This window comes from Triplophysa rosa, linkage group LG10 (genome assembly GCF_024868665.1).
Source record: "Triplophysa rosa linkage group LG10, Trosa_1v2, whole genome shotgun sequence".
NCBI lineage: Eukaryota > Metazoa > Chordata > Actinopteri > Cypriniformes > Nemacheilidae > Triplophysa > Triplophysa rosa.
The window spans coordinates 13,512,036-13,523,311 of NC_079899.1; the positions used below are offsets into that span (position 1 = coordinate 13,512,036).

The following is an 11,276-nucleotide window of genomic DNA, read 5'->3' on the forward strand; positions in this document are numbered from 1 at the left end:
ATAGTGATATTACTGACAATTACTTCATGAAATATTCACTATTAATTTTTTGGGAATTCAAATTAGACATTTAAAATATCACGAAGCGTCTCATATTTGGCTAACTGATAATTACTTCATGAAATATGTATTATTCAGTTATTGGAATTCAAAGTAGACATTTAAAATATTGGGAATCGTCTCATATTTGGCTTCCATTTCTTGCCTTCACAGCTGTGAAGTGTAAGTCTGTGTATCAGATCTGTTCATTTCATAGCCCCCAAACCCTTTAAATGTGGCTGAGGTGTGTTTGTTGAACCAGTAGTATATCAGGCGCATTTAACTACAGACTCACATACTAAAATGGAAGTCATAAATATTGACGAAGTCATTGCATTTATTTTTGTTGACGATGCTTAATATCCGCTGTTCCCTTATGTTTAATAATTGTATATGTTTATTGCATATAAAACATATATTGTTTGACTTAATTCTGCTCTAACTGTAGAATGCTTTATATGTTTTTGTTTAATCTTTGTAAGATCAATAAAGACATACCATAACCCAAATCCTTTGTAACAGTACTTAATAAACATAATAAAGGGGTTCATTTACTAAACAGTCGGGCCACTTTTGCTCCCACTATTTTAATGCAAACACCTTCTTTGAGAAGAGGATTATAACCAGGAATATATCCAGATGAGAGGTTGTCAAGCGCACTTCCAGCATTTTAAAAAGACAACTGGATCACATTAGTGAAGCGATGCGGGACTGTCCCAGAAAAGTCTGCTGCATCCTTCACAACCCAGCTCACAGTACAGACCCACAAAATTGTGAACTGCACCACATAAATCGTGAAGTATTAACACAATATAATCAGAATTATTCATATTACGGTTATTGTCAATACTGGTATACCCTTAGTCCTTGTAGAGACTGTTTCAAGCACATTTCATTAGCAAGAGCAAAATTTCTGGGTCCTCAAGTTGCAGCGCTCCACTGGACGCTAACTGTATCTTTTCCCCTGAGCTCTCCCCCATGCAGGTTGGTAGTCTTTGCTCGGGTCGCGCCCCTCTCACCCCTAATCCCTGGTCAACATCCTGCCGGCTTCGCTTCGCGCCACTGCGCCAGCAGCCTGACGGTAAAAGGGGACCTCTCACCTCCATGCAGCGCCCTCCCCGGCAGACTACCAACCTGCATTGGGGACACTGGCAGCCTCCGTTGAGGGTGAGTTCACCCTGCCCCATTTCTGACTGAAAGGCCCAGAGCTTCAGTCCTTGAAGGAATGTTTGTGGCATTTAAAACTAAAATCTGTTTTTAATTCAAATATTAAAATAAAAGTCATCACTTTTTAGTTTGTGTTAAAAGAAAATTGAATTAGTAAATTAACAATTGATTTAGTTCATTATCTTATGTTATGGTTTATTTAAGTAGCACTCCTAGTTCTCGACAGTCCTCACCTGAGGGTCTTTAAAAATGCAAAAAGCACATTTTCTAATTGTAATAGAACTCCATAGGGAGAAATAAGTGTACCTGGTTGTTCTGCGTCTGTGAGTCAGTCATGTTGGAAAAGATATGTTAAAAGCCTGTTAAAACTTTTACTTATCCATTTTGTGCCTTGACACCAACGAACATGCAAATGGTGGATTTATTCTGTTTGCATAATATTAGCATTCACAAAAACATTATCGTTATTTGTCTGATTTCCGGTGTGTGTTTTGTCTCATTGCAGTATATTATCGTAAGAAGAACCACCTGCATGCGGTCAGGATTCGTCTGCAGAGCCCAGAGTACAAGCTTAGCAAAATTCGTTCCTCCACCATTATGACAGATTACAACCCCAATTACTGCTTTTCTGGCAAAGCAGCCTCGCTGAGCGAGCTCAAGGAGGTGCCACGGAAAAACATCACACTCCTCAGGTACTCTTCATTTAGATATTCATACGCAAAGATAAATAAGAGAAAAACCAATCATTTTACTTATATCTGAACATGTCTTTAAATGTAAATTATGTCAAATGTTTGCATCTGTCAGTAATGGGGTTTGTCTGGGGTCTACAGGGCCTTGGGTCACGGGGCCTTTGGGGAAGTATATGAAGGACAGGTGTTGGGTATGAAAGGAGACAACACATCTATGCAGGTTGCCATTAAGGTGAGGGTTCCCAGACTTGCTTTTGCCTTTGAATGCTCATGTTGTCCGTTCGTAGTTGCTCTTAATTGGCTCTGCGTTTTCTCGCTGTGACAGACTCTTCCAGAAATCTGCTCTGAACAGGATGAAATGGATTTCCTTATGGAGGCCCTTATTATGAGGTAATCTTGGCTACAGTCATAACGGTCACACGTGCAGGGGCGTAGCCAGAACTTTTTTTTAGAGGTGGCCAGGTAAGACCCAGTGATTTTATTAGGGTGACCAAAAAATCCTTACAGACAGAAATTCTTTAACTTCTACTGTAATTTACACCAATTCTTCAATTACACATAGTTTGCTGGTCAAAAACATACACAAAGAACATAAAGTAAACCATTTATTTGCAATGCTTTCATGTGCTAACATTATTTTTAAATAATTTGCTAGCTATCATTTGCAGTAAGTTAGCTTTTTTTTTTAATAGAAAATAAACATTGCAGTACCCCAACTTAAACTTTCGCGAAAATGTAATTAATGAATGAAATCCAGTTAAGCAAGACTGATTGTACTGACCTGATCCTTCTGCTCGCGATAAACTTCCATGGTACACAGACAGTACACTGTCACGAAGCGGTTAGCAGCTGTTCAGCTATAGCGCTCAGACTGTTTGCGTCAGTGCGTTAGCGTATGACATCATATTAACGCGAGAGTAATGTTCTCGCGTTACTTTCAGTGCATACGCACTCCGTAAAATCCGACACACATCTTAAAACTGCTTCGCACAACAGAGGTGGCCAGATAGGTGGCCATCCATCATTCAGGGGTAGCCGTGGCCACCCATGGCCACCATGTAGCTACGCCCCTGCACACGTGTGGGACATATCATTCCAGTCCCTTAGTTCGCCATTCCTTATTGAGATTAAACGTGATTCGTTTACTTGTTTACTGGTTTTGTTTACCGGGTTTACATCTGTTATTGCATCTTCTCTAGTCAGGCGACAGATGTCTTGTAGATACTGTATTTATAATAACTGCACTATTATTAATAACAAACATTATTAGTAGTATAATAGTGATAATAAACAGTCAATGCTGAATAAGATGCTAAAGTGTTTACCAATTGGGTGACTATTGTTCATACAAAGCATCCTACTGTGACATACAACAATGGAAAATGTTTCTCAGACATGCACTGCCTTTAGTTTTTCTAATACAATGCTGAAGATTATTAATACACCTGTGTTTTTACATACATTATATTGTGCTGTCCTTCTAAAACCTTGTATCTTCATATTTTGTGTTTTTTATTTTTTGCCATAAATCATTATTATTAGTCACCCTTTATGTTTGTCACTGGGTTTTGGAAATAACTAACCAATAAAAAGTATTTAAAAACCAATTCGAAGTATTAAAATAACTTGTCAACTTTGATAACACAGTGTTAAATCATTTTAAAAATGAAGTGTTTTTCCCATTTCCTGAAAAACAGCCAAAACATGCGAGGTTTTTGAAGGTCAGCGACAATATTTAAAAGGATAGTTCACACAAATTGTGAAAGTTATGAAAATTGTCATAATCTACTCACTCTCATGCCATTCCAAAACTGTACACTGTAAAAAAAACTGCAATTATTCTAATTATTTTATTATTTATTTCATATTTTTATTATTTTATTTTACAGAATATTTTCCTGTATTTTTGAAAAACAGAAAAAGGTAAAATTACAGAAATAGACTGCAAAGTTAAGTGTAAAATAACATGAAAAACGTTTTTCAAAAGTTTATCTTGCGGTTTTTTTCTTCAGTTTTTTAAAGTGTATACCTTTCAGAAATTTAAAAGGAATGTTGACGATTTATAGTAAAAGAGAATCAGTCACTAACATCCTTCCTAACGTTTTATTTTGTTTTTCATATTTGAAAGAGAGTCACACAGGTTTGGAATAACTATCATATTGGAACGCAAATATTAACACACATCTTTAGAAAAGAACTGTGGATGTGCTCTACTACACAAGTGCATGAATCATTTGGATCTGTTTTTCCACTGTTATGTGTCTACAGTAAATTTAACCATCAGAACATTGTGCGCTGCATTGGAGTCAGTCTGCAGATCCTGCCTCGCTTCATCCTGCTGGAGCTCATGACAGGAGGAGATATGAAGAGCTTCTTGAGACTCAACCGACCCAGAACTGTGAGTCTGTGTGTCTGGATATCATACTTCCATATTCTCTCTAAATTTAAAACATGTGTTAATGCTTAAATGAATTCATACTGTGTAAAATGATTGCAAAAAGACTGTAATAAAAGGTATGTTAGTGGAAGGTTTTCCAATCAGGGTTCTTGACCCCCTAGTGGTTTGCCAGAGAATTGCAGGGGGTTTCTGAGTTATTATACCCTATGTTTATCAGTGTATACTGTATAAAAGTTGTTTTCATTACTTTTAAAATAGTTTTAAAAAATGTTACAGGTTTAATAATAACTAGATTCGCTTAGATTTACTTAATAGGACTAGGTGTTATAATCCCACTATTTCAGCACAGTTGAATTGCCCAATAGGACATTTCCCACGCCTTATGCAGGGGGAAGCAGTCAAGAATATGAACAGAGGAAAGGTCTGAGGTTTCACTGGTTCGTCGGGTAGGCATCCTCTGTGTTTGGGGGATACATATAAATTATATATATTTATGTTAGATAGAAACGTAAACAAAGATACACAAAATATATGAGTTAAACATGCAACTGTGCTACTAAATTATATACATATTACTTTTATTAAAGTAAATAATTTAGGTCAAAGCGGTTCAGCTGACAAAAAATGCAAACCCCTGTGTAGTGTATGTTGTGTATTAGTGTGTATGAATTTGTGCTCGATGTTCAGTCTCTTTGCAAGGGAGACTGATATTTGACCACTTTATATCTTTTTTTCACAGAACCAGCCCTCTTCTCTGAGTATGCTGGAACTGCTACACATGGCCAGAGACATTGCACTCGGCTGTCGCTACCTAGAGGAGAATCACTTCATTCACAGGTACATACTGTACATGCTGCCTGAGCCTTCACTTGTCTTTTTAAGAGAAATCTCCCATTAAACGTGTGTATCAGCGAGTCATATCATATGTCTATTTTTGGTGCTCTTCAGAGACATCGCAGCACGTAACTGTCTTTTGACATGTCCTGGTCCAGACAGAGTGGCCAAAATTGGAGATTTTGGAATGGCTCGTGACATTTATAGGTGCTTTCATAAAACTTATGACCTCATTGTTTGCTATGTAGCATTTAAAAGTATAGTCATCTACTGTATATTAAATCATAAAACGTGCGTTACAGGGCAAGTTACTATAGGAAGGGCGGCCGTGCCATGTTACCAGTGAAGTGGATGCCACCTGAAGCCTTCTTGGAGGGCATTTTTACCTGCAAAACTGACACCTGGTAAGAACAGTTGTGGTTTACCTTATATTTGTCAGCAGTGGTCAAAAACTATTAGTTTTACAGCTGTGATTATGATTAGAGCTGTGTTTGGACTTTTACGTCTGTATTTCTTTATTTCTAAAAATATACATTTGTATATTTCTATATTTATAACAATTTTAATAATTGGGTGATGGGTGATTTTTTTCATGAGTTCTCAGCTGCACAGAACCGACTTACAATGTGTGTTTTGTCTCCATCTGCAGGTCATTTGGGGTACTGCTGTGGGAGATTTTTTCTCTTGGATACATGCCCTATCCATGCAAGACCAATCAGGAGGTATTAGAATTTGTAACAGGCGGAGGTCGTATGGACCCTCCTAAGAGCTGCCCGGGGCCAGTGTAAGTCACATTACCATGATCTTTTAACATAACTGAATCTGATCTTTTTAAATAGTTTTTTAATACTTTAACTTTGTCCTGTTTTAGTTATCGGATTATGACACAGTGTTGGCAGCACTGTCCAGAACACCGACCAAACTTTACTACCATTTTAGAGAGGATCAACTACTGTACACAGGTACTGTAAAACAGATCCTCCTTTGACACATGTACTTTGTTTTACAGTTTTGGATTCATTCAATCACTGCGATTTACATTCATTTGTGCATTTTTTTTTAAAAGCAACAGCAAAAAATAAAAATTCTGTCATCATTTACTCACCATCAAGTTGTTTCAAATCTGTATAAATTTCTTTGTTCTGATGAATACAGAGAAAGATATTTGGAAGAATGCTTGTAACCAAACAGTTCTTGGCCACCATAGACTGATTTCACGCCGCCGCCATGTTGAAATCAAAAGCGAGGCAGAGGTGGGAAGAAAACCAGAGAGACAGATAGACTGCAATGGTTTGGACAACCAACCTGGAGTTATTAAAACGATTTATGATCTTAAATGTGAAAATATAAGCATAGGATGCATGTCACACGAGCTGTTTAACTTGACCACTTAAAGCAACACTAGGGAGTTTTTCGACCTTAAAATAATCTCTCTAAAATTATTTTAGTGGTAGGACAACTCTTAACTTGACAACTTTTACTGCCGGTGCTACCTAAGCAGCCCTCTATCGGCTGGAATCACACTTGTAACTTTGGTGTGCGGGTAGGTACACAAGCCCCGCCCATCACCTGCTTTACGGCATACGTCACGTTTTACTCGTAGCCTGGGTGAAGTTAGCCAACAGCAAACAATAAGACGAAACGATCTAGTTCAAAGCAAGTCTCCAAACCATCACCATGGCAGAGCCAGCAAAAAAAAAAGAGGGAAAGAGAGCGAATGACTGGACATGAGCCTGAACACGAATCAATATCTGTCGGACTTACACTCAGTGGCGCGAACTGCAAGAGGCAACAGGTTGCCAAACGGATGGAGACCTAGCCATCCTGCTACTGGATTTGAAAGTCTTATATGTACATTTTTTCTTACTGTCTTGTACTTTTGAGCTTATTAGTTATTTGGCTGTGCTCAGGTTGTTTATTGGCACACTAACGGTACTGTTTATATACTGTCACAATTTATAACCGTAAGGTAGACTAGAGATAATGTAATGTTGCCGGGTCTCAATAGCTTATGTAGCATGATCGTGCCTCGTCACGAATTTAGTGTTATGCTTGTAGACGATGACTACCAAACCACAATAAATGTTTTATGGTCAAAAGTTGCTGATTCCTTTGTTCAACCACGTAGACTAATGCTATCGGTGTCTATAGTTACTATGCTAGACACTATTCCCATAGCGAGTTGAGTGTAAGTTAGTGATTGCACCTATTACACAAAGCACAATGCCTGGTCACGAGTGTGTTTCCGAAAATATAACTATAGAAAATTATTTCCGTTGGTTACTAAACACATTCACGTCCATGCTTTGTGTTTTGGGTGACTGCAAATGTGCTATGTAGCTAGCACGATATGCGCTAATGGCTAACAACCAGCTGTTACCTCAGAATCTAGTTTGAGCTATAAGTATAGCCCAGTAGTATACCCCGCGGGAGCCAAAAGAGTGCTTTAGTACATGCACAGTTTATGAAGTGACATGATGTCACAGCGGTTTCTGTTATACAGCGACAGTATTTACGACGCTGATAACAGACAATGGCGCTTATCAACCACATGGGGGAACCATAAGAAAAAGTTCTCTAATGTTGCTTTAAGCCATGGTGTCACATATTAGTGACTGTTTAAACTGCCATAAGCGGGTTTCATTTGTGTACACACAGCCAATCTAACGTTGTTTTTAAATGCATCATTTGCTTATTCATGTCACAGACACCCAATGGTAGTCCAAACCATTGTAGTCTGTCTGTCCTTCCGGTTTTCTTCCCACCTCTGCCTTCGATTTCAACATGGCGGCGGAGTGAAATCAGTCTATTGACTACCATAGTGCCAAATTTGATTTGTAAATTTCTTTGTTCTGTTAAAAACAAAAGAAGATAATTTGAAGAATGTAGGAAAGCAAACAGTTCTGGGGCACTTTTGACTACCATTGTCATTTTTCCTACTATGGCAGTAAATGGGTGATGAGAACTGTTTGGTTACAATCATTCTTCCAAATATCTTTCTCACAGAACAAATAAATGTATACTGATATGGAATAATCTGAGGGTGAGTAGATGATGACAGAATTTTCATTTTTGGGTGAACTGTCCCTTTAATTTTTTCCTTTTCTGGACTCTTCTTTTCTGCTTCAACCATCAGGACCCTGATGTCATCAACACGCCTCTTCCAGTGGAGTACGGCCCAGCTGTGGAGGAAGACGGTGTCACTGTTATCTGCCCTGAAGGATCTATCAGTATGAGTCCTCTTCTAACGGCACACGTGTCCCAGGATGGTCGACCTGGCATACCTGGCCAACCTCCACAGGCCCTCAAGCCATGTTTGCAGATACAAAAACCAGCCCAGCTTGCGCAAGAGGTAGGAACATACAGCGAAACTCTAGAGCCATGTTGGGCTGATCCTACACCTGGTGTCTGTCCTGGTCAATGGCTTCAAGTCCCAGACCAACGACCGTGCTCCAGAAGCAGATCGTCATTAGGTAGCCAGAAGCTAAAGAACAAGACTAAAAACTTGTGGAACCCCACCTACGGTTCCTGGGTTCTGGAGAGCTTCGGACGGGGTAAGACAGCCCTGTACCACATACAATCCATGCCTCCGTCTTGTAAGCCCACATCTACGCCCATCCCGGCATCTGCCACAGAGTGTGTTGACCCTGTGGTTTCTGATGCAAATGTCCCTACGCCCACATGTCCCCCTCCATCTACCCCGCCCTCTCCGACCACCTTCAGACCTACGGGGCCTCCAAGCCTCGCTTCTCGGAAGGGTGCAGGAGTCACAGGAGACTCGCTTGCTGCGGTTATGGACTTGGCAAAACTCCATAGCTTCCCATGTGGCAATGTAAACTATGCATATGATGAGCAGAGCTATGCGACAGAGAGCTTGCCCGTGCTAGCGCCCAAGTCTGCGGAGCCTTGCACCAGCTCTTCAGCCTCTTCTTCACTGGCTGCTCTTGGCCTGGCCACAACCGTTACCCACAAGCCCCTAGTCAAGCGTCACGCTAGCTATGGACATGAGGACCTTAGAAGGTACACCCAGCCCGAGAAACCCGTGAGGGACAGGGATTCTGGCTTTTCACTGTCAGAGGACCTCAGCGTCACCCCAGTGTAGCATTGAAGACAGATTTACTTAGTAGTAAATGAGAAAGAACCCAGCACCTCGTTTTCTTTGCCTAATCTGGCCTCAGACCAGCTGATTTTTATGTTTTGATGCTTTGATGCTTATTGCAGTGTGTTATGTAGAATTGGAATGTCAGATTAGTCACAGCTAGTGGATAAATGAGGAGTCCTACGTTTTTCTTTTTTCTGCTGATTTAGTCATAATTATTAATGCATATAGACAAGGGGTTCTCAGCCTTTTTGACTCCAAGGCCCCCCATTGTTTTCAGCAATATTCATATGCCCCCCTCCCACTCACAAAAACTCACAATTTTTATCCAATAATATATTTTAGAGCTTGTCGTTAACTGGAAAAAAATGTCTATTCATTATAAAAATGGCCAAATAATAAGAAAAATCTTGGTTTTCAGTTTTTTAAAAATGTATTTTAATGCTCATTTTGTCTAATTTTAGTAATCTTGAGGCCCTCTTAGAAGCCAGCCAGGGCCCCCTTGTAGGCCAAGTCCCCCCTGTTGAGAACCACTTAGAAAATGCAAACATTTTCTTTTACACATATAATTAAGTGTTAAAGTCTAAATATTTGATTGACAATGTTATGTTGGTTGTATTTTGTTCAAAAACAGGAAGTGCTTCTGGACCACAGTTGTCTTGCAAATTCAGAGGGATAGTTCACCCCCCAAAAATTCTCTCATCATTTACTCACCCTCTTGTCATTTCAAAACTGTTCGACTTTCTTTCTTCTACAGAACACAAAAGAAGATATTTTGAAGAATGTTGTTAATCGAACAGTGACAGCACACGTTCAACTTGCATTGGTTTTGTGTCCATACAATAGAAGTGAATGGGTACCGCTGTTGTTCGGTTACCAACATTCTTTAAAATATCTTCTTTTGTGTTCTGCAGAAGAAAGTCACAAGAAATGGCAAGAAGGTGAGTAAATGATGACAGAAATTTCATTTTTAGGTGAACTATCACTAAGCTGCATTTCAAGCTGATGTAAGATCAACAGCCCCTTTACACAGATGGACATACACTATTCAACGTTACAATCACAATTTGTTTGTGCATTGATCTGTATCACTAAATTGATTCATTTCTTCTAAATAATAGTAATTAGTCGTGTTTATTTAGTTGGCATAGAGGTAAAAAATGTGATCTACTGATGGTGCCAGAGGGCTGGAGGTCTGGAAGTCATTTTAAAGCTGCATTTTATCATTTCTGCTGTCTCTCGCCATCTCTGTTTTTTAAATATTGCAGGCTACTTTTATGTGGTTATATTTACGTGTGTTGAAATCAAATGACGTCAGACTGATATTTACTGTGAAATTGTACCCAAAAGTTAAGCTTAGAAATCATTAGGGATGCACCCATACCATTTTTTGTAGACTAAGTACGAGTACCGATATTTTTTCTGGTACTCGCTGATACCGATGCCTGTACCTTTACACAACACAGTGAGACCAATAAAAATAGAATAACTTCTTAATAACAAACAACTCCACCTTAAACACATTATGAAAATAAACAATTTTGTGTGCTTTTCACAAACTTTCAAAGCTAATTTCTGTCATTTCTGTTAGTTATGTCACATGAGGTATCGGTCTTTGGTATTGGTGCATTTTTATGAGTACGAGTACATGAGCTTAGTATCGGGCCCGATACTGATACTGGTATCGGTGCATCCCTAGAAATCATGATAGACGGTTTCTTAGGACGCACGTGCCTGGCCCGAAGATAACTTTCGGTCTGTTTGGTTATAATCTAACAATTTATTTGATATTTAATTGATATTAATATTCATTTACTGTATATTATTATTTTAATGTATGGTAATTGTAATACATTAAATGTAAACTATTTAACAGTTATTGTGTCTTTGGGGGGTCTAACGGAAGTTAAGTTTGGGCCACATAACGTTTGTTTGCGTTGTTACTGCTGTCTATAAGCTTACCATTGTGAATTTGGTCAAGGTAGGGAGAGTTTTAAAGAGTAAATATTTTGTAATTTTTAAGGTCCTACTTTGGTTTATGGAATGT

At 38.9% G+C, this 11,276-nt stretch overlaps 1 protein-coding gene across 1 annotated transcript in view; it reads left to right on the forward strand.

Annotated features, from left to right (window-relative positions):
* Positions 1 to 9,964, forward strand: part of ltk (leukocyte receptor tyrosine kinase) — a 49,652-nt gene extending 39,688 nt beyond the window's left edge. The window contains exons 20-29 of the mRNA XM_057344611.1: positions 1,712 to 1,898; positions 2,040 to 2,130; positions 2,224 to 2,288; positions 4,167 to 4,296; positions 5,036 to 5,133; positions 5,245 to 5,337; positions 5,433 to 5,534; positions 5,780 to 5,914; positions 6,002 to 6,092; positions 8,267 to 9,964. Coding sequence (XP_057200594.1) covers positions 1,712 to 1,898; positions 2,040 to 2,130; positions 2,224 to 2,288; positions 4,167 to 4,296; positions 5,036 to 5,133; positions 5,245 to 5,337; positions 5,433 to 5,534; positions 5,780 to 5,914; positions 6,002 to 6,092; positions 8,267 to 9,232 — 1,958 coding nt within the window. The 3' untranslated portion in view covers positions 9,233 to 9,964. The remainder of the gene's footprint in view (positions 1 to 1,711; positions 1,899 to 2,039; positions 2,131 to 2,223; positions 2,289 to 4,166; positions 4,297 to 5,035; positions 5,134 to 5,244; positions 5,338 to 5,432; positions 5,535 to 5,779; positions 5,915 to 6,001; positions 6,093 to 8,266) is intronic.
* Positions 9,965 to 11,276: the final 1,312 nt, after the last annotated feature.